General features: G+C 40.6%; 1 protein-coding gene across 1 annotated transcript in view; it reads left to right on the forward strand.

The window, feature by feature from the left end:
- The first annotated feature begins 313 nt into the window (after positions 1–313).
- Positions 314–26,845, forward strand: part of POPDC1 (popeye domain cAMP effector 1) — a 28,877-nt gene continuing 2,345 nt past the window's right edge. The window contains exons 1-6 of the mRNA XM_086608149.1: positions 314–542; positions 2,788–2,912; positions 13,932–14,119; positions 15,082–15,190; positions 17,524–17,691; positions 21,310–21,451. Coding sequence (XP_086464275.1) covers positions 320–542; positions 2,788–2,912; positions 13,932–14,119; positions 15,082–15,190; positions 17,524–17,691; positions 21,310–21,451 — 955 coding nt within the window. The 5' untranslated portion in view covers positions 314–319. The remainder of the gene's footprint in view (positions 543–2,787; positions 2,913–13,931; positions 14,120–15,081; positions 15,191–17,523; positions 17,692–21,309; positions 21,452–26,845) is intronic.

Here is a 26,845-nt window from a genome sequence, read left to right on the forward strand (position 1 = left end):
ACTGAGCAACGACAGTCATGGTCGCTAGTGTTCAAATGGTGTTGTTTATGCACATATGGTCCAAATTTTGAAATGTACCATTCTTCAAGTCTAACACTTAGGTGAAAGAAATAGTAAAGCATTACTGAACTATAGATCTAGCTTACCCTTTTAAAGCATTTGCAGATTTTTTTTTTTTTCCATGAATGGTGGTGAAAAATATGCCCTGGGAAGAGACAAAATAACCCAAAATCCATGTGTATGCCTAATATATTTCATTTTAACACACAGTGATTTTTATTTTTTTTCCTTTCTCTCTCTTGTTGCAGGAGTCTCCAAGATGAATACTACAGCAATGAGCCCACTTACTGTTACTCCACTAGGTTTTATTCCAGACCTAAAAAATGCCACCCTCGTGCCTTTCAATGAGACTACGTGTGAAAACTGGAAAGAGATTCATCATCTTGTTTTCCATGTGGCAAACATTTGCTTTGCAGTTGGACTGGTTATTCCAACTACTCTGAACCTTCATATGATTTTTCTGCGAGGTCTGCTCACCATAGGTAGGAAAATTATTCTGGAGAGATTTACAGACTTCTTGTGATAGAAATGGCAGTTCATGAATATTACGGAGTTTTTTCCTGTTCCCTTCAGCTCACAGTGAAATTCCAGCACATATTCATGATCACTGTACTCTGCTGAAGCTGTTTTCAGTGTAAGTGGAGGTCTGTTCTGACCCTGACAGATGTTTTCTAGAAAGGTTATATGCTTCTAGGCTCTTAAAACTTCCCAGAAGTACAACTTATGTTTTCAAACCTGTGTAGATGCCAACTAGGAAACGAGCAGATCTCATTTACTTCAGATATGACCGGTTTCTTAAAATTCATTAAAGTCCAAATCATATTTAAATCTATAGATCCTTAAGACCTTATTTTTAGGTTTCAAGTAAGTACATAGACTGGTATATCTGTAATAGATAAGGTTTTCCTTGAGAAGCTTGATGTTACCCCACGTTTTGTTTAAATGTGGGTTCAAACACATGCCATTTGTGGATCACCAGCATTATTTTCATTGCCGATTTAGAAACGTGAGCTTTTGATACAGAGTGCAATCTATGTTCTCTTGAAGTCAGTCACGTTTCCTCCACCATTGTAGACATCTTGTGATAAGAAATTTTGACTTCAGAGGAAAAACTAGGTTTGGCATGCTTGCGACTAAGTGAGCATGGTTTCATTTGTAACACTCTTGCAGTCCCACAGCTATTTCAAAGCCCCTGTACTTTGTGTGGGATAAGGTCTTTGTGATCAAAGGAGAAGGAGTAGTGACTTACTGCAGTGCAGAAAAGATAGACCTAGGTGTGTCACAACACAGAGCATGCTTAAGTACTTTTAAGTGAGAGAGATTATTTGTGTAATACCGTGGGCCAGTTTTGTGATAGAACTTCTATGGTTGAAGTTACCGTGACCTTGCCTTTTCTTTTTTATAGCTATTACGGGATGACTTGTTCACACAGACTGCACTGATGACTGAGAGTCTGAGCATTGCAAGACCTTTTGTCTGCGTAGTTCTTGTTTTAAAAGCAGTAGGATCTCTGCACTTGCTGAGCTTGCTGGTTTGGTCTGCAGGTCTTGTTGCAGTTTGAAAAGATACGAAATCAGTTTTGCAAGCCAAGATGGCAACTGGAAGCAAGTGTATTCTGTGGGCAACAGAAGTAACAAAACCTGGTTCCTAGGGATCTGTCCCTTTTGCTTTGGTGGCCCTACCTCACCTCTGTGCTGCTCCACAATATCACTCTCCTTCAATTCTTCCAGGCCCCGTATCCTTCCATCCCTTGTAGTCTAATTAACCAGCTAATCAAGAGTCATAACGTTTTGATTTTTCTCATCCATACATAACGGCTGCCTGGCCAATCAGCAACCCAGACAGAATACATAATACTGACTTCATTAATTTGGAATTGTCTTCAGGGAGAAAGGGGAAAGGGACACTAGTTTGACACCTTCTGCTTCTTCTTGTTGTCTTTGCATAAAACTTAAGGGAAGATATATCTGTGACCTCTACAGCCATCTCTCAGATGGTAGGTTCACAGTTATCTGGGACAGACTCACTGATGCATGATCTATCATTTGATAAGTATTGTCTTTGTAGGCTAAAAATAGTATTCCTAATGATACAGAATGAATAATGACAATTGCTTTAAAAGATAAGGCAAAGTAAAGCAACTAAAAAAAGAGTAAGCATTTGAAATTTTTCTCTTTGATGTCATAAAAGAGAATTCAGTTTCTTGCTGTGACCTTGTCAAAATGCAGCAATGATGCTTCCTTTACATTTCCAGAAATATCTGTGTATGACTTTAGGAGGGTGGGGTTTTTTAGGCTTTTGTTTGTCTAATTAATGCAATACTAGTAATAAAGCTTTGTGAGCTACTGAATTCTTTTTTTTTTTCTTTTTGTACTTAAGATACACTCTTCCCTATCCCATTTCTACTTCGTTTTAGTAACAGACCTTTGTGGGCTGCACCTTTCTGCTTTCCTCAGTCCTGATCTGAATTATCGTCGCTCCAGTATTGCAGTTCCACACAATAGGGCTGCAATCTGCTGTCGGCCTCTTCTCAGTGCCTGTTCATAGCACTGTAGTGATTAGCCCTGCTACCAGTGCATGCATTGATCCTCAGAGCCTAACTGTAGTAAAGCTTATAGAATATATTGCTTTTCAATGTAGTTATACCCCGTGGACACACGCTTGATGACTTTGTACGAACACATTTATTGTTCAGTGAAATTTAACGTCCTTTTTTAATTTTTACAGGTTGTGTATTGTTCATCGTGTGGGCTACACTCTACCGTTGTGCCTTGGACATAATGATCTGGAATTCTGTGTTTTTGGTTGTCAACCTCTTACATTTCATATACCTAGTGTATAAGAGAAGACCGGTATGTATAACAGCTAAATCGCATAAGCAATCTAGTAAGATGCAAGAAAAAGGAAGTTTTGCCCATGTTTGCTGGACAAGCCAATTAATTACACAGCAGTTCTTGAATTAGACAAGAGTTCTTCTGGATGAAGTCCTCCAGAAGGAGGATCCAGATCATGAGTATGATCTGATGCAGTACATAATTATTTCCCTGAAATCCATGTTCTTGAAAAATGATTTAAATGATTTGACTTTAGAAGCTACTGCTGGCTGGTTTTGACTGTTGTATTTGGCTTTGGAGGTAAGGAAGGAGTTACATGTTTTCTTTCCAGAGAGACCAGAAATGGTAGTTGGGATTTATGTGTGGTTCTTTTTTTTTTTTTCCTCTTTTTTTTTTTTTTTTAAATTCCTTTTGGTCATTTTCCCCACCCTCCCACTGACAAGAATACATGCAGACAGACCTCCTGAAATAAAACCTGACTAAGATACTTGAAATTGAGCATTCCAGGACAGTAATTTTTTAAAATTAGGAGTTTGGGAGGAATCAAACTTTCCTACCTCACTTTTAAGTCTTGAACATCCTCTGTGATGGGAAAGGAGACTGATAAATTACAAGTGCCCTGACAAACTCTTATTTCAACATAGAAACAAATGCTGATGTCCATTTATAAATGACCTTCACACTCTTTGCTTTGCTGACAAGTGCTTTAGCCTCTATGTTTTTGTACTGCCACATTACTTTTAAATGCAAATGAAAGATAAATGAGATGCTGCCACCCTTTTTGAACATCCGTGAGACTCAGAGATAAGCAGCAAAATTGACTAAGCTGTGGGAAGAGCAGTATTAAGTGAGATAATCCTTCCTTTTATCCCTTTTAGTGCATTCATTGAGTTTTGAGGGTCATATCTGGGAATTTTGCAACTCCTTTTGTTGCCTTCAGAAGGATGCGTTGGGATAACTTTCTCCAAATGCACTTTACGAATATATTTGAAATGTATACCAAAAGTACAGGATTCTTTGCCCTGCCTTCAGCTAAATGTATATCCAATAGAAAATCAAGTTGTTTTCTTAATGTTATTCATCTAGAAGTATATTCTGTTTCTGCAAAATAATTAGCAACCCAGCCTTCTGTTGGTATATGCACATCAAAACTAGATAATCTTTAATATAATAGTTGCTCTTATGTGCCAGTCAAACATCAATGAAGTGCTAAGTGTTCAAAATGTTAATATTACATTCTGTAGCCTTCAAATCTAAGGCAGATAGATTTATAATGTGAAGATTACAGGAATATGTATGGGTTTACATTATCAGCAGAATAACTCTGCCTTTGCCCAAAATCAGACACATTCTGGAACTATGTAAAGGTTAGTGCAAAAAAAAAAAACCAAAACCAAAACTAGCTGAAAATAAACTCTTCACCAAGTCAATGCAGCATGTGAAAGAAAGAAACTAGGAAGTTAGGAACCTTCTTCTTTCTTAGCAAGACAGTGTAACGCTTGACCTCTGTCTTTCCTCAAGGGTAGCTTAAAACTAACTAGACTGATCTACTACTATACTTTTATAGATGTGTAGTAAATACTTCTAGTCACTCAAATTACTCTCTCTGAGAGTAATATTACCAGTTAAAGCGTAAGTTCCTCTTTGGTTTCTATTGCTGATGCTATTATTTTAGACTATTCAATCCATTTATGTGTCATTACCGAGATACAGCAGCGTGATGATACTGCATTGTATTTCTGCTAGTCAGCCATGTCCATGCTGCCCAGTGCACCACACACAATAACGGTTGTGATAATGTAGAGCCACCAGTGAAGCCAGACTCCACGTGTTTGTGTCTGCAGTTAGATATCCCATGCAGGTACTCTGCTCTTTAATATGGGATGAGTTCATGTTGCATTCTTTTCCTTCAATGAAGCCACCAAGTTAGCATGTTCTGCTTCCCCTCAACCCACCCACCGACTTAGCCTTTTAATATCACCTTGAGGCCTCTAGTCCGTCGTCAAATGGGACAGGAATTGGCTAACAAAGTCAGAAATTATTGCAAAAGGCAGGAGCACACAGCTGATATCAACTCATTTCCCTAGAAAACTAGGCCTTAAAACTTACCTGTGTTTTTAAAAGTGAGTTGTGGTGTGTTAGAACATAGGTAATGGTCCTTGGGTTCATACCCATCCAACTCTTATCAAAAATCTAAATAAAAGTTTATTAGGTAGTGAAAGAGCATCTTGGGAGAAGGACACACTGTTTTGTACTTGAAGAAAAAAAATCACAATGTGTAAATCAATACTGAAAAATGAAAAATGTATTCTTCTGTGATTACAATTGTATACTAAAAGCTATGTTAGCATAGGCTAGGAGTTTTTTGTGCATTATAGTGTAGAATTCATCCTGTTGAAGTGCTGGCTATTTTGATGGCAGGGGATTGGAACTAGATGATCTTTAAGGCCCCTTCCAACCCAAATCATTCTATGACTCACTAAATCCTCTAGTAAAATTGTTAGCAGAACTATTTGTAGGAGTTAGTATAAGTGATAGAAGTGGATGAAGTACTCCCTAGGTGGGTTTAAAAAGAAGGAATTGTGTGAAGACATGAAACTTGATTGATAAACTGTCAGTTGCCAAAGTTGGAAGAAAATTACTCTAAGAGAGGAAGGACTGGAGGACCTGCCTTTAACTTTACGCTCTGTTTCTGTATCCCTTACCTACTGGCTATGGAACCACAGCAGAATCGAGGTGGTCGGCACTCCCATAGACTGTGCGCTATGCAAACGTGATTCAAAGCCACAGCTATTCTTATATAGCATAAACTAGAATTCTAGGTGGAGAACATTAGAGGAAACATAGAAGAATAGACTTTGGACATGTGAAAATGCTGTGGAAGTTAAGGATTTCAACTGAAGTAGAGCCAGAGCAGGCTGTCAAAGGAAGAATAATGTAAAGTAAATGAAAGAGAGATGGTAGAAGGGCTGAAATCTTTACCAGTATGTCTAGAAACAACTGCAGAACAAACTCTGATAGGCAACCACAGCATATAAAAAAAAGGCTAAAGGTTAAATTGCATCTGTCTACAACAAGTTAATAAATTGAGTACATCTACTTATATGTGTTAACAAAGGAAGGTATTCTTCCAGTATGGAGCACAGATTCACCCAAAGGCTACCATCTTCAGGGCAACATGACCTTTACAACTTAAAGCTTAGCCAAGAATTAGTTCTGATATACAAAGAAACAGCACTACGTGGATAGTCTGTTAAATTTAATAAATTACTGTATTTATGAACATTACATGAAAAATATTACACTATTTTAATTGGTATAATACTTAGTATTTTCAGTAATTATTTTTAAATCAGAGGTTAGATTTTTTTTGTTAAGACTCACCTACACACCTATAACACTAGTCCCTTTTCAGTGAGATGATACAGGAAGATCTTTTTCAGAAGACCTGAAAGGAAACTTAGTGTAAGATAAGTCTTAATTTTTTTTTTGTGTAGAATTTTATTCAAGGCACATAATTTGGGCAGAACTTCTAAGAGTGAATAATGGTTGAGTTGCATAACAGCTTTGGGTGGGACAGGATGAGAAACACTGTGAAATAGAACACCATCCAGGCTTAGGGAAGTCCTGCATAATAAGTTTATTACGTGGTTCTTGTTAGAGCATGACTAAATACTTCCCATGTCCTGACAAGAACACCAGACAGTTCTTTGCACCCAACTTGATCCATGCTGTGGAAGCTCTCCAGACAGCCACATTGCTACTTCTCTGGCTCCTGAATTAAACCAGAGGACAGCAGGACGTCAGAGGGGGTTGGAGTTCCACCTGCACCTGTAGACAGCAAGCTTGTGCTTCAGCCAGTGACACCCAAGATGTGGTTCAGCCACAGACTCTGCTATTGGGCCCGGCCCTCTTCAACATCTTTGTCGGTGACGTGGACAGTGGCATGGAGTGCACCCTCAGCAAGTTCGCCGATGACACCAAGCTGTGTGGTGCCGTCGACACGCTGGAAGGGAGGGATGCCATCCAGAGGGACCTTGACAGGCTGGAGAGGTGGGCCCGTACCAACCTCATGAAGTTTAACCAGAAGTGCAAGGTCCTACATCTGGGTCGTGGCAATCCCAGGCACAAATACAGACTGGGCGGAGAATGGATCGTGAGCAGCCCTGAGGAGAAGGACTTGGGAGTACTGGTGGACGAGAAGCTCAATATGAGCCGGCAATGTGCTCTTGCGGCCCAGAAGGCCAGCCGCGTCCTGGGCTGCATCAAGAGGAGCGTGGCCAGCAGGTCGAGAGAGGTGATTCTGCCCCTCTACTCTGCCCTCGTGAGACCTCACTTGGAGTATTGCGTCCAGTTCTGGAGTCCCCAACATAAGAAGGACATGGACCAGTTGGAGAGGGTCCAGAGGAGGGCCACGAAGATGATAAGAGGGCTGGAGCACCTTTCCTATGAGGACAGGCTGAAAGAGTTGGGGCTCTTCAGCCTGGAGAAGAGGAGGCTCCGGGGTGACCTTATAGCGGTCTTCCAGTACCTCAAGGGGGCCTACAAGAAAGATGGGGAGAGGCTGTTCAGGAGGGCCTGTTGTGATAGGACAAGGGGTAATGGTTTTAAAATAGAGGGAGGTAGATTCAGGTTGGATATTAGGAAAAAATTTTTTACCATGAGAGTTGTAGAACACTGGAACAGGTTGCCCAGAGAGGTGGTGGATGCTCCATCCCTGGAGACGTTCAAGGCCAGGTTGGATGAGGCCCTGAGCAACCTGATCTAGTTGGAGATATCCCTGTTCCTTGCAGGGGGGTTGGACTAGATGACCTTTGAAGGTCCCTTCCAGCCCTAACGATTCTATGATTCTATGATTTGACTTCCTCCTAGAACACTGAAGGAGCACTTGCATAGCTAGATACCTGCTGGGAGGCAAGCTAATAGGTCTGGCATTCACCTCAGTGCAGTGCCTACGACACCATATGCTCACGCTTGACTGTGTCCTAACTTGGATACGACACCATCAGGGGACTTTCCTGGCCAAGGTCTTGGGCTCATGCTTGAGTCCAGCAATCTTTAAATAGTCTTTGTGGTGGTGGGTTTTGGATTTATTTTTTTTTTAATATTCTAATCTGTCTAGTTCTTCACATGACTCCCATCACTGTATCTGATCATGGCGTAGGATTTGTGCTTTACTTTACAGTAATGTGTATACCAAATTGCAGTGAATGTAAAATTACTCATTTCACCTTTGTCCCTGTATGAATTTCTAGAGTGTAGCTTTTTCTCTCTGTCCATAGCAAAACACAGCATTGTTCTGTAGGGAAGGATGAGGAAAACTTCTCAAACTAAAAGCATTGGAAATATCTACTGAAAAATCTATCTTGGACAGTGAGAGTACTTATAGTTCTCTTAACAAATGACAGATAATAAGTATTAAAGTCAGCTGTATTTAAAATAATTTTTCTGAATAGATACGCTAACTCTACATATTCCACCATGATCAATATATGGTCTTCCACCAATGCCATGAACAACAAAAGTGACATGGTTGCATTGTAAGTTTTGTCTTTCTTGTTTGGTCAAGTGAAACCTCTCTGGCACCGATGTCATAGATAGTCATTTAGTCCTGACCTTTGTAGATGTGCACGCTCCCCTTTGAAAATAGATTTTTGTGGTGGTAAAGTTTACAGCACTTACAGTACTTAGTTCACATCAATGCCCCCAGCTCCATACTCCAGATCTTGAATGGAAGAGGGAGCCTGCAGGAATGGTCTGTGAAGACTTCCTAGATGCTTCTTCTGGTGAGACTGCAGTTACTACCAGAAAAGCTGTCCTAAACCCAATGTCAGTTCCGTTAGCTCTAAAAAGGAATGACCGCATCTTGACATTCTCTATCATTTTGGATAGAGAGCAAAGTAAAATAATGAAACCACCACCACAGATGCCTCTACTGAATCTCTTTTTCTTTCGTCTTCTGCACTATTGAACTGCTTTCTAAAGACAGAAACATGCAGGAAATAGAAACAGTGAAATGTAGGAGGAATATCTCCTACAGTATTACTTTTAACTGGGAAGTGCTCTACATAGGCATTGACTGGTTTTTTAGATAGTCTCAGTCACATTCTGATACTTGTACTGAAATATTACGTCATTCAGGACATGGGTGCTCCCAGAAACAAAAGGCCTCAGAGAGGGTGTGTAATATTTGAGTCTAACAGTTAAGAACATTTTCAAAGAATATAGGTAATTATTTGTGGTCTCTGCTTCTGCAACAGTGGCCTTATACAAAATAGGAATTGGAATCATCTTGTCTCACTCAATCCATCTCTAAGTTAAACATCCAGTTTAAGCTGGTTGTCCAGTGTAATTCAACCCACCCACTCAAGATCTGTTTAAGATGCGATAGTGACATCCCTCTCCACTGGCTGGAGAACAAGCCTACACAACCGTTATAAACTACTAACCCAGCTTTATGTAGTCATAGGTGAGATGCACTTCATTGCTGCTCTCTAGCAGTAGGAGGAAAAGAAACCAATTTGTCTTGTGCTGATCTAAACTATAACACAGTGAATAACAGACTCTGGCTTTCAGATTTGTATTCCCACCACTGCAGTGTGGTCTGGGAAGTGTGGGTACTCAGCTTCTCTGAAAACTGGACTCTAAATACCTAGTAAATTATATGAGTTTAAAAAATAGTTGAAATTATATGGAATCAGGGTACTATCTCAAACAATATATGAGTCTCTTTGTTACAGACTATGATCATCAAGCTTACTTGAAGTGATGCCTGGTAGTCACAGGTGTCTTTTTAGTGGTCTTTCCACATTCTGTTTATTATGAACTTGAAGGCTGTTCTTAAGTGCTTTTCCTATAGCAAGCTAGAGAAGGAGGGGGGGGAATAAAAAAAAAAAAAAAAAGACATTCTCAGGAACTAATTTTGAATGAGATTTTTCTGTCTGTAATTATTGTATTGCCCATCTCAAAATCAATTTTATTTAGTCATCCTCACAAATGATGTTTTTAAGGAAAGAAAAGAATGGAAGAATAATTACAAGTTAGTCATATTACAAAATGAATAATTGATATGTTCAGTTGTTAAATATTTATTTTATTAAATGAAGCATGCAAAATAGCAGTGAGTTTTTCTTCTGACCAGAAGATTATTTCTGTAGTTTTGACTCCTTGGAGCTTTATAGCTTTGGCTTTTTTAGTCTGAGTGGAAGTTGAAAGAATCTAATCGGTGTCTCTACAGAGCTCTGACTCGGAGCTCTGGCAGCATCCCAGAATATTTCAGCCACTGCTGAACAAAACATTGCACCTACCCGTATGGCTCATTTGGAATATGACCCACAAGCATGACTGGAGAAGCAGTCAGCTGTGCTTGTGAAGGGTGAATAGTCCGTTATGAGGGACACCATCTAAAATAATAGTCTGTTACAAGGGAGACCGTCTAAAATATATTTACGGTGTCCGACCTGAACAATCTTTAAGAAAGTGGTTATGCCTGCTTTCTCTCGTAAGTATTGTACATTAGAGGAAGATCAAGAAACCTGGATTGTGTGCTAGTTAAGGGATTGCATTAGCACTCCCGGGCCAAATCCTGTCCTCAAGTCTGTACGTGTTGTTTTGAATTCATGAGTCTTGGGAGCTACTTGTATGTTCATCTGAGAAAGGAGTTTATCTCTTCAAGTTGCAGTAGTCGTGTGTAGAAAGAGGTGCAAATTAAATTGGTATGGCTGTTAAAAATGAGGGAGTTCCTGGAGAACTGGTGGACAAAACCAATTGTCATCTAACTTCACAGGTATAGGGAACGTATTTCGAAATCAAACAGTTCAGGGTGATCCCTGACACAAGGCAATTTCTCTTGCCAGTTTAAATTTAATCTTTGTTCTGTCCATGTAGATGTCCTCTGAGGTGTTAAAGACTGTGGTGTAAGGAACACACAGGAAATTAAAAAACTCGGTTCCATATAAATATAGTCACTGGTGGAAGATTTAATTAGTAATTAATCCAGTGTGAAACCAGTGTAACTTGAGGTCAGGTGACATACTGGACATATGTCAGGGTATATGAGCCCTGATGGCATGTACCCAATGTACCCACGAGTGCCGAGGGAGCTGGCTGATGTCACTGTGACACCACTCTTGATAGTCTTTGAATTATTGTGTTGACTGGGAGAAGTGCCTGAGGACTGGAGGAAACTGGGTGCTACTGTTTTCTTCGAAAAGAGCAAGGAGAACCCAGGGAACTGTAGGCTGGTCAGCTTCACCTCAATCCCTGAGAAAGTGATGGAACAACTAACCGTGGAAACCATTTCCAGGCACATGAAGGACAAGAAGGTGATTGGGAGCAGTCAGCATGGATTCAGCAAGGGGAAATAATGTTTAACCAACCAGGTAGCGTTCTATGATGAAATAAATGCCCATGTAGATGAGGAGAGCATGGAGGCTATTGTCAGTGTTAACTTCAGTAAGGCTTTAGACACTGCCTCCCATGAAAGAAGGTTGAGCAGCCAACCGGAGAGACCTCTGCAGACTGGAGAAATGGATTGGCAGGAGCCTTTTGGAGTTCAAAAATTGTGAAGTCCTGTACCTGAGGAGGAACAATGGACCTGATGTGGACTGACCAGCTGGAAAGCATCTTTGCAGCAAAGGACGTGGAGGTCCTGGTAGACACCAGCTTGAACATGAGCCAGCAATGGGCCCTTGCAGCAAAGAGAGGCAACAGTATCCCAATGACAGGACCAGAGGCAATGGGCACAAACTGAAACACAGGAGAATCTATCTGAACATCAGGAAAAACTTTTTTACTGTAAGGAATGATAGACCACTGGCACAGGTTGCCTGGACAGGTTGTGGAGTCTCCATCCATGGATCCTAGGAGATATTCAAAAGCCATCTGAATGTGGTCCTGGGCAACCTTGCTCTAGGTGACCTTGCTTGATCAGGATGGTTGAACCAGATGACCTCTAGAGTTCCCTTCCAGCATTCCACTTTCCAGAATGGAAACATTCTATGACTTTACTGTTAATCTTGTCTGAATATTTATGTTCTAGCCTTCCTGTTCTTGATTCTGATAGCATTTCTCGGACAGAGATTAATTTGTAGGAGGAGGGAGACATGTAACGAAATGTTGACAATGTGATGAAATGGAAAGGTCCATTTAGATGTTTTGAGGAGGCAGTAATTCACATTTGATTGAAGCTTATCTATGGACAGATCAAAAAATCAAACAAACTGAATGCTTGTGGGTGGTAAATATACACAGATACTGTCCATAAAGTCGACGAAAAGTTCAGCTATGTGTAAGGAAAGAAAGTTCTCAGGAGCACTCTCATGGGAATTTTTTACGTTAAGCCCTCGGAAACAGATATCAGTGTGTGTTTAGGTGAAGGCTGCATAAAAATCCTCATGGCTTATAAACTTGCTTTTACTTTTCATGGTTTGAGGCTATCTGGGTAAAAAAAGAAGTCTTAAGGTTTGGAGTATCCTTTTGTTGGGCTTTTGTGGAAGTATAAAGGCAGAGAAGTCGTGAAATGATAATGGCAGGGTCATATAAGCAGCCTTATATCTTCCTGCTTAGCAATTTAATAACAAACTGTATACTCTTTCTGTGGGATTTACCAACCATCTCTGTCCACTGGATTGTTACTTCCAGAGTGATTCTCAGTGCATTCAGTGGCCCAAACGTGGGATGGATCTCATCGGTGACTGCGGCTGAGTATGAACCCTGAATACGGTTCCACACGTCTAGAAAGCTTCTGCCTCAGCTTGATTTGTCTGTACTTAAATAAACTTGAAATGTAACAAGGAAACCTTGTCAGTTTTCCAAAAACTTTTCATTATGCTTAGTTTACTGTTTCACACACACAGGTAATTCTACCAAAAACAGCTCAAGGAGAATTTTCTGTGTGGAATACATACATCTCTTAAGGGCTAAAGACTAATATTTTCACCCTAAAATGCTCTCCTGGGGAAGGGACAGTGACAGTTTGAAGCCCTGATGGGCCTCAGTCAACCTGGGGCCTCCCATGGTCATTCTGGATTCCCTACCTTCTCCAGCCACAAGGTGACCAGAAGTTTCTCGGTTCCCACTGTTGGCTACCATCAGCTGAAAAGTGACTCCTGGACTCCTGTGAGGCCACCTTCTCTCCTCCCCTGTTTTTAATAGTGAAATACAAAAAAAATCTAGAAAATTGTGTGAACTTGGAATATTCTTATTTGGTTAAGGGGTCACTCCTTTTCTTGTTTTCCTGCCTTTTTCCCTCGTTTGCTTCTCCTTACTCTCTGTTCTATGTATATATTTTTTTTCATTATCTGATGCTTTTTTTTCTAATTTGTTTTCCTCTCAGCAAATATGCAGGCTTTGTTCAGGCTGCCTCTGCTTTTGGGGAAGCTGGGACACTGTCACATTCCCTGCTGCCTTCATTCAAGAGGGACTTCCAGGCTTGGGATTTCAGCCAACGTCCTTTCCCTCGTTGCCGCTGCCTGAATTTGGGTGGGCTCCTAGATGTGGGATGTTCAGCTGGCAATGTTTTTTTTCCCTCCCTCATCACACGTGGTTTCAATATGTTGGATTTGTTTTTCAGGACTCATAGTACTGCTTTTCTACTGCAAGTAAGCCAAGAAGCTCAGAGATGAGAGGTGCTCCCATGAGAGCCTGAGAGATGGACAGAATGAGGGGGATGTGTAGTATGAGAAATGCAGGCAACCTCTTTTTTTTGTTTTCCCTGTGTAATTCTGGCCCAAGTCCTATTTGCAGTTACATCAATAGACATCTCCAAAGACTCCTTGTGTCTGATTTAATGTGCCACTTGGATGGAACAGCATCCTACCAGTGTGCCAGCCTGGCTAATTTTAGATAAGGCTTTGGTCACCCTATCATACATAGGCAGTGTTTGTGGATAGATGTCACATGTTTACCAGTTCTTTCCTTGCCTAAACATATCAAAGATGTTCCTTAAATGTAGCAACGAAAACATGTGTGCAGTCTTACCCTTTTTTTAACTAATGCCTCTGTGTTTATTGGTGTCTTTTTGTTTTTGTGTTCTAGATCAAGATAGAGAAGGAGCTTAGCAGCCTCTACAAGAGAATGTTTGAACCTCTCCATGTGCCTCCAGAGCTCTTCCAAAGACTGACTGGACAATTCTGCAACATTCAGACTTTAAAGACAGGTCAAGCCTATGCTGCAGAAGATAAAACATCAGTCGATGATAGGCTAAGCATCCTGCTGAAGGGGAAGTAGGTTCTGTAAAGCCTGGGGACAGTCTTATGGTTTGTGTGATGGTTGAACAGATCAGAAAGGTTTTTGGGCTTTTATTAGCTTTATAAATGACATTCTTTGTAGCACGTTGTGGTCTATAGCTGAATAGTCTGTAGCCATAGACTATTTTGTGACACTGTTTTCAAATGACAGCGATGTCTCTTACTGGGAGCATATTACGTCTCCACTTGTGTGTGCAGCTGCATGGATTTTAGTGGGAATTACATTTGTATGGTACCAAAGGCAGTGTCTTCCAGAACGAGCAAGAGATTTGTCTGAGTCTTAGGCATCTAAGTCGTTTTCTCAATGTGTTCACAGGTTTTAAGTTTAAAAAATATTGTGCATGAGGGAAAGAACAAATATCCCTCCAGTAGACTTTAAAACAACAGACTATTGGAATTGATTCACGGCACATGTACGTGCAGGCAGAGAGGAGCAGGTGCGCTGCCCGGAGACTGACAGGACCCAGGGCAGAAAGGGTAAAATAAATTCCCATGGCCAGGCTGTGATCTTGAAGCTCTTGCGAAGTTCTGGCCAATATTTTAACCAGTTTCTGATGATGGCAACAGTGATGTCAAGTTTCATTGTTGTTTTCTTTGAAGTCATTAGCCGCTCGTTACTGCAAAGCTGGTTATCTAAAGGAAGCCTGATTCTGGTCTGGCTGTACAGCGTAATCCTTCAGACCTTTTTCATTTCAAATAGTGTTTTGAGGATACACACCAACATCTGGCAACTTGAACTGGCTGACTGCATGTTCTGCATGGAATTGGTGGAGGTTTAGGCAGAAGATAGGATAGCTCTGGGGCTGAAATTCCAGAAGATGGACATATTTTTGCCTGTTACCTGCTGCTTTACCATTGTTAATAATGATATCTGAATTTAGAATAAATTAATCAGCCTCCATGATTTTAAAATGTTGTTTCATGTGTTTTATTTCCAGAATGAAGGTGTCTTATCGAGGGCATTTTCTGCATAATATTTACCCCTGTGCCTTTATAGATTCTCCTGAATTTCGATCAACACAGATGAACCGGGGTGAGAAATTCCAGGTATACTTTGGTTTAAAAGTCACTGCGTATGAATCATAGAATCATAGAATGGCATAGGCTGGAAGGGACCTTAGAGATTATCTAATCCTACCTGGCCTTGAACACCTCCAGGGAGGGGGCATCCACAACTTTTCTGGGCAATTTATTCCAAAGTCTTACCGCCCTCATACTGAGAATTTCTTCCTAAGATCTAATCTAAATCTGTTCTCCTTCAACTTAAACCCATTTTCCCTTGTCCTATCAGTGGACACTCTTGTAAAAAGTCCCTCCCCAGCCTTCCTGTAGGTTCCCTTCAGGTATTGGAAGGCAGCTATTAGGTCCCCCGAAGTCTTCTCTTTTCAAGGCTGAACAATCCCAGCTCCCGCAACCTGTCCTCGTAGCAGAGGTGCTCCAGCCCCTGAGATCATAAAAACCCAGAGTATATATTTGATCAACAGTGAACTATTTGGCCTGCATAATTTTGCTAGCTTTCTAGTACTGGTGTTTCATGATGAACCATATCAAGAGTAACTTTTTAAATGAAATGCTGCAAAACAGTATTATGATGGTGTTCACTGAGCAGTCTGGCTTTTGCTATTCTGTTTTCTTTTACCATTTGCAAGGTTTTTTTATGTTAAGAGATTATTCAGGACAAATAATTTGAGAACTTTACTGGATAAGAGAGGATATGAGCCATCACTTTTTCGAAAACAGGAAAAGAAAATTAGTTATTGTGATATTTGGTGTTACTAAAATGAAAGCATAAAAATTCGGGCACTAGTAGTATGAAATCGGTGTTTATCTTCTGTCATTTAGTGCTTCTGTCATTTTGAAAGTTGTTAAAGCAACATAAGCTGAAAGAGATCACATTATTTTGAATAAAAATACTCGTATGGAGGACAATACGGGTATATGTCTCTAGCAGTGTAATTATACTAGCACATTAAAGGATATCTTGCAGTATAGCTTGTGGGGGAAAAAGTACTGTTAGGGAAGTTTTTTTCCCATAATACTGAAACAGCTGTTTTGCTGCCTCTTGCTTGATGTTCTTTAACTGTGTATGTGTAGTAATGATGGGACAACAGCTGACTGGGTGCATCTGCACAGATACCCTGGCAGAAGGGGAGGGAGGGGCAGCAATGTAGACTCTAAAATCAGTGATTGATGTCATATGTTCCAGTCAAACCCTAGGCTTAACGCCAAGGAGAGAGAGTTGTCCCGAGGTATTCATGGTGCGGCAGCGAGGCGTCCTGCGGCACGGCCGCCCTCTTGGCACAGCCCGTTTCTCTCCTAAAGCAACTGGGTGTGAATCGGCCTCTCTGAAGGGAAAAGACTCACGCCTCAACTTCTGCCTCCCTTAAAAATTGATTGTAATCTGGTACAGCATACATCTCACGAGTTCTGCTGGTGTATACTGGTGTATACATGCTCTCAGCGTTGCAGTTGCAGGAGGAGGACACGGATTCAGTCTTAAGGACCCCATCTGCTGGCAACGCCGGCAAATTCTTCCTCAGCCTGCGTGCTTGTGTTACGGACCGTGAAGTTAAAATCTGTGGATATGTGACAGTTTCCCATTATTTTTAGGCTTTATACATTTTTAATTTTCAAGATGCAGCGTTAGCTTGTAATAGCAGAGTGCACCTGGTTTCTTTGTAGATTACTGACTTTCCTTCGCAAAACAAGGAATACCCGTTGGGTGTTGGGGAGCTGTGCAGGTTTTGGTGTGCCATTGCCCTCTGCTGGCACAGGAGGACGAGCTTGGCACGTCCAGCCACCCTGGAGAAGGATGCGAGTTCCACTGTAACTGCTGATAGCTGGATAATCTGTAACTGAGCAAACGGAGCCATAGCTCAGCTGCTAGAAGGTGGTACTTGTGGGATCAGCAGGGCTGACAGTGAAGAGAGAAAGGTGAAACTTTAGAAAAAAAAATCACTAAAAACTCTTTGATGGAGACATCTGGATTATACCAGTTGTTCCTGTTTGGCGACAGCGACATAAAATAAAGCCAAGCAACATGTAGGCCTATTGGGATGCGAGGAGCACCGTTACCGTAGGACTGACTTTACATGTAAATCTTCTCTAACATAAATGCTTTCACAGTTTGTGAACTTATGAGAGATTTTCCCCTATTATCTCCCTCCAGGTTTCCTGAAAAACAAACTGGCCATGCCATTAAAATATGGTGCTATTAAATACCTGAGATGTTTTACACTTGTTATATAAATATCACGTTCTAAGGGATACTGAGAAGTTTTATGGCTTTAAGAGTTATTTTAACTGGAGGCAAAAATGAAATGGTATCGCTTATTTTAGAACATGTTTAAATGTGCTAACTCTGAGCGTGTATTTCTCAGGTTACCATTATTGCAGACGATAACTGCAAGTTCCTGTGCTGGTCCAGGGAAAGACTGACCTATTTTCTGGAATCTGAGCCATTTCTTTATGAGATCTTTAAGTATCTTATTGGCAAAGATATTACAAATAAACTCTACTCATTGAATGACCCAACCTTAAATGACAAGGTAAGCAGTGGAAGTTTCCTTTGGGAATTTGCCTCTCACACACAAATGTATTGTTACTTCAATTTTAAATCCTCTTAAAGCACCTTTTTTTAAACTTGCTACTATCAGCTGCTGAATCCACACTCATTGCCTTTTAGTGCCAAAGTCTGAGTCAGTACAACATTTCTGTCAGAAACACAGTTGGTTAAAGTTAGCACAGTCATGCGCAAGAAAGATGAATAACTGAAATTCAGAACTGATCGGCTAGTGCAAATATTTCTGGCCAACTAGTAGACGTGATGGCCAGTAACTAAAAAGGTCCTTCTCCTTGGATAGCCTGTCTCTTTAACAAATGGGTGCCTTCATAAAAAGAAACTTCAACTGAGGGGTAGTGCTGATTGCCAAGAAGAGTGATTTCAACATGTGTTTGAGGGTTGCAAATAAAAAAAAAAAAAAAAAGAAAGGTTGATATGATGTAGTTAGTGGAAGGAAAATCTAAATAAATATAAATACGTGTAAAATATTCAGTGGTCTGAATATAACGTGTTCTTCTTGCATGTAGAGGGAGTGTGTTTTAGGTGTCACTGGGTGGTCTGGGTGTAGTCATGGATATATTGATCATCTTGTTTTACTTTCATTTTGTCTTCTTACTTAGTTACATGACTTTTCAAGATTTGGATGGTAACTCAGCTGCTGGTGTTTTTTTTATTATTTATGTAGTGGCTGTAGGGTTCTCATATATAATTTATTTGGAGAACTTTCACCATCATTTATGAAAAGCTTTATAGTTTTATAATACAGTATTTGTGTATTCTGTCTGTATTGATTTAACTCACACTAACTCAGAGCAAAAATCCTTCTCATTAGATTGCCATAAATATCTCATATATAGGTTAAATAGTTGCTTCTGCAAAGTCATGAATTAACTAGAAAACGATCCAAAGGAATGACTGCCACTGCTACCGTACAACAGACTTCGACAAGGCTTAACTTGTATTGTCTTTATGGCTAATTAGACATTGTAAGTTTTCTCAGTTTTGTACTGGCTGTAGAAAGAGAAAAGGAAGAATTGCTGGAGAAACAATTTAATAGCAATAAAGCACTGCTTATTCGGCCCTCTGGTCAATGAAATTGAGAATTACACTGTCTTGCAATCAGACCCTCAAAACTATTTCAGATCACTATTTTCATCTTACTGATGCACTAAGATAAAAATTATCTAGCAGAAGTGTGCCATCTATAAAATACATCTTATGAAGTGTGTGGTTAAATCTTTTTTTTTTTTTTTTTTTTAAATAAAGAAGGATTACAGAGAAATGATCTGTATTAAAACCCACATCTACATAGACAGTAAGTGATTTCTGGAGTATGGCACCTGAAAGGAATATGTAGTGACAGGCCTGCTGTGTGTGCATTCAGATTTCCTCTCCTGGGAAACTGCTGTTCTTCACACTCCTCCTCACCTTGCCTTTTTCTTTTCTTTTCCTCTCTCTTTTTTCCCCCCTCTTTCTTCTTTTTTCTCCTTTTTTCCCCCTGCTTTCCTTTTTCTCTTTTTTCCTCTTCTCTATTCTCTATTTTGTTTCCCTCTTTTCTCTCCTCTTTTTTTCCCTCATTTTCTCTCTTTACACATGGATGTCATGCCTAGTATACGCAGTCATTTGCGACAAACTTGTGCTGCTGTCTTCTGGCACTGTAGAGCTTCAGTACTAGTATAAGTATTTCTCGAAATGGAAGAATGGTAGAATACTCATTGTAAGGTTGTAATTGGTTGATTTTTAACTGAAGGGTCCTTATCATACATTCGAAGTATTTAAAAAAACCTACCAAACTTTGCCCCTCCTTTGACTTAACATCTGCACGCTTTTATAAAAATAGCAGCAGACGCGTTTGTCATCAGAACATTTGCTTTAGGCTTCCTTGCGAGAGCAGCGAGCTCCCCTGGCTTCTCCCTCCTCCCTTTTGCCCCTCCTGCTGTGGCACAGACACAGGTGTTGGTGTCACCGAGTGGCGGTCCTTGTGGTTTGAAAGGTTTATTTTGATGAGCACCGTGTTGTATGTGCACAGCCTGGAAGATCAAATGGATGTCCCGCCTGCTGGGCTAGGCGAGATCAAGGCTGAAACAGAAAAGTTCCATTTAACTTTATTCCAGCTAATAACAGTTTTGTCATTTCTATTTGCTACTTTGTTTAACGGACTGAGTATATATTTCACTCACCATCTTAAAATCATATACAGATACGCAAATCTGGCCTCACAATTTTATGTATATTTCTTAATTATATGATATTTTCACTTTAACTTGAGTTTGTACCATGTTTTTAGTGAAAATAGTCACATGAATTTAAGATAATTTTAACCGTTTTATCACAATAACTTTTGAAACTGTACGTTATAAAAACTAAGAGTGAGCATTTGGGAAACTTGTAGTACCTCTTTATTCTTCTTCAAATGAAAATCCTGTGACACAAGCCCTTCCTGCATAACGTAGGACAAGAGCTATCTGTCAAGCAAATGCTCCTTCATTTCCCCATTGCCAGCAACCTATGGGTATGTCACTTGTCAAAGGCTTCATTGTCAAATATACATATTACTCATGTCTTTAATGCTTTTTAGCTGGTTGCAATCTCAACAGAAAGTTTTGTAGCAGACTTCTGTACACAGGGGACGTAGAAGAGAACAACTAACCAAATCCGGTATAGATTATTCATAGTCAAGGTGGTAATAAGAAGGTAAGAATATCAATTCATCGTATGTTGGAAAAAAGAAGAATATCCTTTTATTTATAAGGAACTTTGTGATTTTCTCCTACCTAAGGAGATTTTCAGTCTGTTGGGAAAATAGTCATTCCTCCCTGCATGAAACAGGTTGCTAATTCCTGAGAAAGTTCAGAAAAGTGGAGTTATCCATTATGCTTTTGTCATTGATTGCTACCTTTCACGTACACCTAAAACAGCATTCTGACTTGCAGTAATACTTGACAAGGTACGATATATGGTTTCACATAAATATTACAGTACAAAGACTTCTCAGGAAAGCTACTCAAAGCAAATGGAAGCTCCAAAGACCATTTGACAGGTAGAGGATAATGTTCATGTGATGCATTTAATCTGTCTTCCGTAAAATCAAGAGCCAAATGGCCATCTACTAGGAAGGAATGACATTCACTGTTTTCTAACATGATGAAAAGCCAGGAAAGCAAATGAGTTTCTGTTAAGATATAAATTGCTAAACTCTATATGTAGCATGCTGTTTTGTTTAGCAAGGAGGAGGACCAGGCTTATCATAAAGGCTGTATTTAATTGCAGAACACCATACCTGAATAATGAATTATCAAATAATAAAAATCAACCTTTCTGTAGGAAAATACATGAAAAGTCCAATGCAAAATGAAATTAAAATTGAACAACTAATATGAAGTTTCATGCTTGTCAGTGTTCCAATTCCAATATATTACTGGCATCTTCTATTTTAATTTAAATCAATTTACACTCCATAGAATCTTCTGCTCTAACCAGCTTCTTGATTCATGAATAGTCATAGCTGAGACCAGAGCATCTACTACAGAGGAAACAGTTATTTTCCATTTTTATTTTAATTTACTTGATACCTTTTTTAAAAAAATACTTTTTTTTTTTTTAGGCTTCAAAAAAGATCGATCGACAGCCTAGTCTTTGCTCACAGCTCTCTGTGATGCAGATGAGAAACAGCATGGCCAGTACCAGTGACAGTGAGGATGGCTTGCAGATGTTTCTTCGTGGGACTTCCTCTGCATCCTCTCTTCGTGAGTGCTCAAAATAGTTCACGCCAGCTTTGAACACAGCTTGATTGATGATCATCTATGACAGATGACCATCTACCTAGTCTCTGTGATTGTAGCTTTTTGTATGCTGCTGTTCATCAACTAAGTAGAGGGACCTAACTGTAGGGAATTCATAGGATGCGTAAGGCTTTGTATGCCAACTGAAGCTACCTCATGTAGATACTGGCAACAAAATCAGCATGTATGATAGTAATTTTTGGCACAACGTTGATGTGTAGACATAATATGGAATGTTTATAGCAACGGGGCAAAACTCTGCATGTATGGTGCCTGTCACATTAGTTTCTCCATTGGTCTGTGACTGGTGCTTGTAGAAATTAAAAAGCTGAAGAAAACATTTCCTCTCAGCCACTTGGTGCTCTGCTTTTCCTCCTGAGATAATTTGTATTGGCAGAGTCTGGAGAAATGTGTACAACCAATATTTTGATGCCACCTGGAAAATCTCCAAATATCCTGTTAGGCTCTCCTCTCCTGTGCTTTGTATGACAGGAGTAGTAAAGAACAGATGAAGTGAGGGAAGAAACCGTGTCTGACCTTTTTGCTTCTACTCTTGGAATTTATTCCCTTATAGAAACCTTTTAAATTCTTTCTAGGCTTTTGCTATTGTTTAAGTCCCCTGAGTCTAAACTCCAACAGTAGCCTGAACTCTGAAAGCAGCTTTTGAACAAAAAAAAAAAAAAAAACAACAGAAAATGCTCAATTTTCTCATTTGACATAAGCTGTTAGTTTAATGAGATTTAAAAGGATCATATAGGATTATTTATTTTGATTTGGGAAATATTATTCTTCAGTAATAAGAATACAAATATATGAGGAAAAAATCACTGTCAGTTATTTATTATGGTTAAACTCTCTGCTAAGAAGAGAAGGTATTTTAATGTATTTGCACTTTCCTGTTTAATTATCTGTTTTCCATTGTGTTCCTCACAGTTCTCATCCAGGAACAACTTCAGACTTGGAGGGCCTATCTGTTTTCACTCCTTAATGTTGGTATAGGCTGCATGCCCAGATAGATAGAAGCAAAAGCCCCACTAGTGTTTCGCCCTACTAGAATGTCGAGGGTGACACCTGGGATATAGTTTGATGAAAATTCCAGTGTTGTTTTCTTTTTCTCCTCTGTTCCTTGAAAGGACATTTAGAATCACAGAACGGTTGAGGTAGCAACCTCTGGTGATTTTCTAGTCAACCCCATGTTCAAAGCAGGGCCACCTAGAGCAGGTTGCTCAGTGCCTTGTTCAGTCAAGCTTTGAATATTTCCAAGGTGGAAGATTTCACAGGCTCTCTGGGCAATCTGTTCCAGGGCCTTACCACCCTCATGGTGAAAAAGATTTCCCTTATTGCAACTCATGACTGTTGTCCTTTGTTCTTTAGTGCATGCCTTCGAGAAGAGTCTGGCTCTGTCTTCTTTATACACCTCCATTAGGTAGCCTACAGGAAGACAACAGTAAGATCCCCTGAGAACCTTCTGTTCATAAGGCTGAATGCACCCAGTTCTTGCAGCCTCTCCATGTACATCATGTGCTCCAGTGCCTGACCATCTTGATTGCTCTCCATTGCACTCACTCCAGTATGTCCATGTCTTTCTTGTACGGGGGAGCCCAAAACTGGACACAGCGCTCCAGATCCTGTCTCACAAGTGCCAAGTAGAGGGGACTAATCTCTTTCATTGACCTGCTGGCTATGCTTTTGCTAATATGACCCAATATATGGATGGCCTTCTTCACTGCAGGGGCACTGTGCTGACTTGTAGTCCATTTTGTGTTCACCAGGACCCCCAGGTCTGTTTCTGCAATACTGCTTTCCAACCAGTTGATGCCCAGGCTGTACTGCTGTGTAGGTTTGTCATGTCCCAGGTGCAGGAATTTGCCTTTGTTGAACGTCCTGTGGTTTCTGTCAGTTCCTTTCCCCAGCCTCTGAATGCCCGTTCTGACCAGCCGCCCTACCAGTTTCCCTCACTACTTGGCTGTTGTCTGTGAACTTGGAGGGAATGCACTCCGTCCTATCATCCAGGTCATTAATGTATTAACGAACATTATACCTTGGTATTGACCCTCGAGGGACACTGACGGTAACCAGCTGCCAGCCGGGTTTTGTACTGCTGGTCACCACCCTGTGAACTCAGCAGTCCAGCGAATTTTTCACCCAAGCTGTAGTCCATGTATACAGTCCACTTCTCACTCATTTGGCTGGAAGAATTCTACGGCAGGCTGTGGAGGACCATGCTACAGGTCAGGTAAACAACATCCACTGTACTCCCTTCATGCACAGAGCCCATCATCTCACCACAGAAGGCAATCAAACTGGTCAGGCACGATGTGCCTGTGGTACATCTGTGTTGGCAGTTCCCAGTCACCTTCCTGTCCTTCATCTGCTTGGACATGGCTTCCAGGAAGACAGGCTCCATAATCTTCCTGGGGACTGAGGTTAGGCTGATAGGCCAATAGTTCCCTAAGCGCTTCTCTTTGCCCTTCTTGAAAATGGCCATGGCATTGGCCTTTTTTTCTCTCCCCTGGCTGCCATGACCTTTCCAAGATAACAGAGGGGGCTCTTGCAATTGCATCAGCCAACCCTCAGCGCACTTGGATGCAGTCCTTGTGATTCCACAATCTTGTGTTTGCCCTGTTGCCTTCAGTGCTCCCCAACTCAGTCTGGCTTTCCTGTAAGTCAGGTATCATTCTCCTAATCTCTACCACTGGACTCAGAGACCTGGGAGGCCTCAGGACAAACCTGTAAAGTAAAAAGCGAAGCAAAAAAGCTATTGAATATCTCAGTCTTTTCCATGTCCCTAGGTCCCGTGCCCCATTGATCCATGGCCTCACAGTTTCCCTGGTCTTCCTTTTGTTGCTGATGTATTTGTAGAAGCCTTTCTTGTTGCCCTTCACTAGATCCCAGTCCAGCTGAGCTTTGGCTTTCACAATTCCATCCCGCATGCTCGGGCCATATTGTATTCCCCCCAAGCAGCTCATCCCTGCTTCCACTTTGTGTGTGCATGTTTGAGCTCTGTCAGGACTTTCCTGTTCATCTATGCCAGCCTTCTACCACGCTTACTCAACTTTCTGTACACTGGAATGGACTGTCCTTGTATTTTGAGGAAGATGCCCTTGAAGATCAACTACCTGTCCTTGGACCCCCTTGGCCTTGCAGGCCATGTCCCATGGGTTCCTGCTAAGTAGATCTCTAAGCAAGCCACAGTCCCCTGTCCTCAGGTCCAGGGTTGTAACTCTAGTATTTGTCTTGCGTGTTTCTCAGTATCTTAAACTCCACCAGCTCCTGGACACTGCAGCCAAGGTTACCATCAGCCTTCAGCTCTCTGATGAGTTCTTCCTTGTTCATCAGTGACAGGTCCAGCAGAGCACCTGCCCTAGTTGGCTCATCGATCACTTGTGTGAAGAAACTGTCTGCTACTCTCTCCAGAAATCTCCTGGACTGCTTGCTCCCAGCCCTGTTGCCTTTCCACCAGATACTGGGGTGCTTAAAGTTCCCCACGAGGACCAAGGCCTGCGATCATGAGGCTTCATCCAGGTTTCTAAAGAAGGCTTCCATCTACTTGCTCTTCTTGATCAGGCAGCCTGTAGCAGATACCTGCCACGATGTCTCCCATGTTGGTCTGTTCTGTGATCTTTACCCGTAACCTCCTGACTGGCTTTTCACCTGTTCCACGACAAACCTCCATGAAATAGAAGCCGCTCCTTTGTGTAGGAGGACAAATTTGCACACTCGGAAGCCTGAAAGAAATTGTAAAACTGTTTGTACAAGTAGCTAGAATTAAAATTCTCTTTCAGGCTTAGTAGCAAGACACTTACACGAGTATTTCAGCTTTGGGAGAAAGTAATCTAAATGCATGACGTGTTCAGCAGTAATTACGTTAACCCCTAAGATGCATCCATGCTTAGCACATACGTTACAAATATGCTTTTCTCTGTTGTACTTTTTCTTGGTTGGCGTACCGTGTTTTCTGGTGCACATAATGTACTTCCCCCAAAAGAGGGCTTTAAATGTCTTGTATGTTCTGAAATTGCTCGGTCCAGCAGCGGTTGGTGTGGTTGATACTGCCACCACCACCACCCCCCTGGCAACAGCAGGTGTGGCAGCAGCCTCCCGAGTCCAGTGTTTCCTGTACTTTTGGGGAGGCAGAGGGGTTACCCGTACAGCAGTGTATCGTGCACCTCAGGAAATGCCGTCATTTTTTTCTTCTTTGCATTTTGATTAATGCGGAATTTCTGACTTCTGTAAAAGGTTGATAAAACTCTTGATGAAAGGTTATTTATCTCACTAGACTGTAATGCTTCAATCTTTCTTTTTGCCAAGATAGCTTGTTAGTTATTCCTGGGTACTGTCATTGCCAATGATGGGTTTGCTACCAAGGTGAGCTCTGCTTAAAGATTTGTGTTCAATGTGAATTGTGGCCATATATGCACTCTTTCTCAGATCAGAGGGAAGACTGAACAAAAAAAGCTGCCATTTACCTTTCCACTGTTGTGTTTTCAAAAATCTTCTGGGTGCTCTCAGTGCTGCAGTCAGTCTTTTGGTTTTGATCTGTTTTTTAAGATTCAGTGTGAGGTATATGCTGAGGCTTAACTGTCCCAGTGCTGTTCCCCTGGCTCCTCCTTCTGCAATCATACATTTGTTTATTTAAAAACAAACAAACAAGCAAAATCTAAAAACCCACAGAAGATTTAGTGAGGAACATATGGAAATGACAAACTTTTTTTTATTTTTTTTTTTTTATTAGAAGAAGAAATGAATAAGAGAAACTTATCTGTACAGGAGCTCTGCAGGAATATTGTCTTGTCATTGCTAGGTGATCGATTGTTGTGTGAACAAAAGCTTCCCATTACAAATATGGTATTTAACTACTACCATACAAATAAGTTTTATTCTCCTGATTTCTGTATTCTTGAAAAATTGAGCATTTATATTTTTGTATAATTCAAACTTTTTAAATTATACTTTTATCTGTGCGACAAACAATAAGCTTTGACTCATTTTCTCAAGAAATTGTTATAAAGCTTTTTTTCAAAGTGTTTAGTAGTGAAAGGGTGAAAAATACTAATTAGTAAGTCCCAAACTATGATTACTAACAAACCTGTGTTTTGAATTTAATTAACTAAGAAACCCAACTAACTGTTCGCTTTTATATTAAGGAAATAACCAACAAGAGTTCTATAATGCTTATGGAGCGAGTCGTTTGCAGCATGATGTTTTCTGTTGATAACATCACATTAACCCAGCAAGCATCCTCAAAAAGGTATTAAAGTGGGATTTGTTTATCATGCGATACTTGTGCTTGACATCCATGATCCATCTCTGTGTATTTTATTGGTAAATGAAATTGATGTATCTCTTTTTCCAAAA

This window comes from Tauraco erythrolophus, chromosome 2 (assembly GCF_009769465.1).
Source record: "Tauraco erythrolophus isolate bTauEry1 chromosome 2, bTauEry1.pri, whole genome shotgun sequence".
Taxonomy (NCBI): domain Eukaryota; kingdom Metazoa; phylum Chordata; class Aves; order Musophagiformes; family Musophagidae; genus Tauraco; species Tauraco erythrolophus.